General features: G+C 62.7%; 1 protein-coding gene across 1 annotated transcript; it reads left to right on the forward strand.

Moving 5' to 3' along the window:
- Positions 1-377: 377 nt before the first annotated feature.
- On the forward strand, positions 378-1,396 carry LOC114811161 (transmembrane epididymal protein 1A-like). The gene has a single exon (XM_029062731.2). It carries the CDS (start codon positions 378-380, stop codon positions 1,263-1,265), a length of 888 nt encoding a protein of 295 aa, XP_028918564.1. The 3' UTR covers positions 1,266-1,396.

Raw genomic sequence — 1,396 nt, forward strand, 5'->3', positions numbered from 1 at the left:
AATATCACATTATTATTATTAGGAGTGGGGCCTCCCGGGGAGGGGCCAGGATTAACCACCCACGAGGGAATGGGAGGCGGTGACATCACCAGGCCATTTCTCTTGCCGCATTTGCTTCACCGAGGGACTGGGCAAGACGGGCGATGATGGGGGAGGCCAGTAGAGGAACGACAGCCCTGCCTGGCCCTGGGGATTTCCCCGTGGAGCGGGCCCGGCCGGTTCCCTGTGTTCCCTGGCATAATGTGGGGCGACTGTGCCAATCCCGTGTGTGGGCAGTGAAAGGTGGAGCCCGACGGTGCTGGTTCACCCTGCAGCCCATATCCCGGAACATCCCTCCGTCAGTGGTCACCTTCACTGGAGCTCTCCCGGCGACCCTCATGGCCACGTTCCTGGGGCACGTCCTCCCGGGGCTAGTCTTCCTCCTATTCGGATTCTACTACGCCCTGCTTGTGTCCCGGGCGCTGCTGAGGGGCCAGCGGTTCTTGTGCCCCCCGCGCCCTCCCCGCAGCCAGACGGGAGCAAGCTGGCTGCAGCGGGTGCCGGCCGAGGGCCTGGTCAAGGCCTTCTGCAGCATGACCGTCATCCTGACCGAGTTCTTCTATCCTCCCGGAGCCAACCGCCTGGTGCTGTTGGACCGGGAAGACCCGGCCCGGAGGTTCCTGTATGAGGACGCATGGCAACACTTCACCATGTACGCCTTCTTCATGGTCAGCGGCTGGGTGGACGTGCTGAGCCAGACCTGGCTGGCGCGGCGGCGCGAGGGGCTGGAACGGGCGGCCCTGGCCCTGGCCTTCCACGTGCTGACCGTGCTGCTGCTCTCCCACTCCCAGGGTAAGAACGCTTTGGAGAGCCGGGTCCACACCTTGTTGCTGCTGCCCGCCGGCATCCTGGCCCTGGTCCTGACCGTGGAGCTCTGGGCTCCCGACCAGCCCCAGCTCTGGATTGCCAGGTCGTGGCTCATCATGGTGTTCGGCTCCTGGCTCCTCCAGACGGCCTTCGTGCTCTACCGCCCGCCTTCCGGGCGGCCCTGGCAAACCAACAACCCTTCTGAACTCATGTTTCTCACCACTTTTTTTTGCTGGCACCTGGCACTGTGTGCCGCCCTCCTGGCTGCCGTGTACGTCCTCTGCGCCCTCTGGCACCACCACTCTCCAGCCTGGTCCAGGGGAAAGGGGGCTGGCTACCAGCTCTGTCCCGGGAGTCCCCATGATGAGGAGTTCCAGAAGCTCCAGGATGAGGCTGGCTTGCCAGAAAAGAGGGTTTAGGGAACCAGATCAGTTTTAGTTCGGCAGTTTCTGAGAAGCATCAGGCAAATGCTAATGCCTGTCCACAGTACCTACCCTTCCTAGCTCCGTGCCCTTCGATCTCCCCCAATAAACATGTCTGACTTCAGCTA

This window comes from Ornithorhynchus anatinus, chromosome 1, assembly GCF_004115215.2.
Source record: "Ornithorhynchus anatinus isolate Pmale09 chromosome 1, mOrnAna1.pri.v4, whole genome shotgun sequence".
In the NCBI taxonomy this organism is placed as follows: domain Eukaryota; kingdom Metazoa; phylum Chordata; class Mammalia; order Monotremata; family Ornithorhynchidae; genus Ornithorhynchus; species Ornithorhynchus anatinus.

Excerpts from the sequence above, each read along its gene's own strand:
- LOC114811161 (XM_029062731.2), top strand. The coding sequence starts at position 378 with ATGGCCACGTTCCTGGGGCACGTCCTCCCGGGGCTAGTCTTCCTCCTA.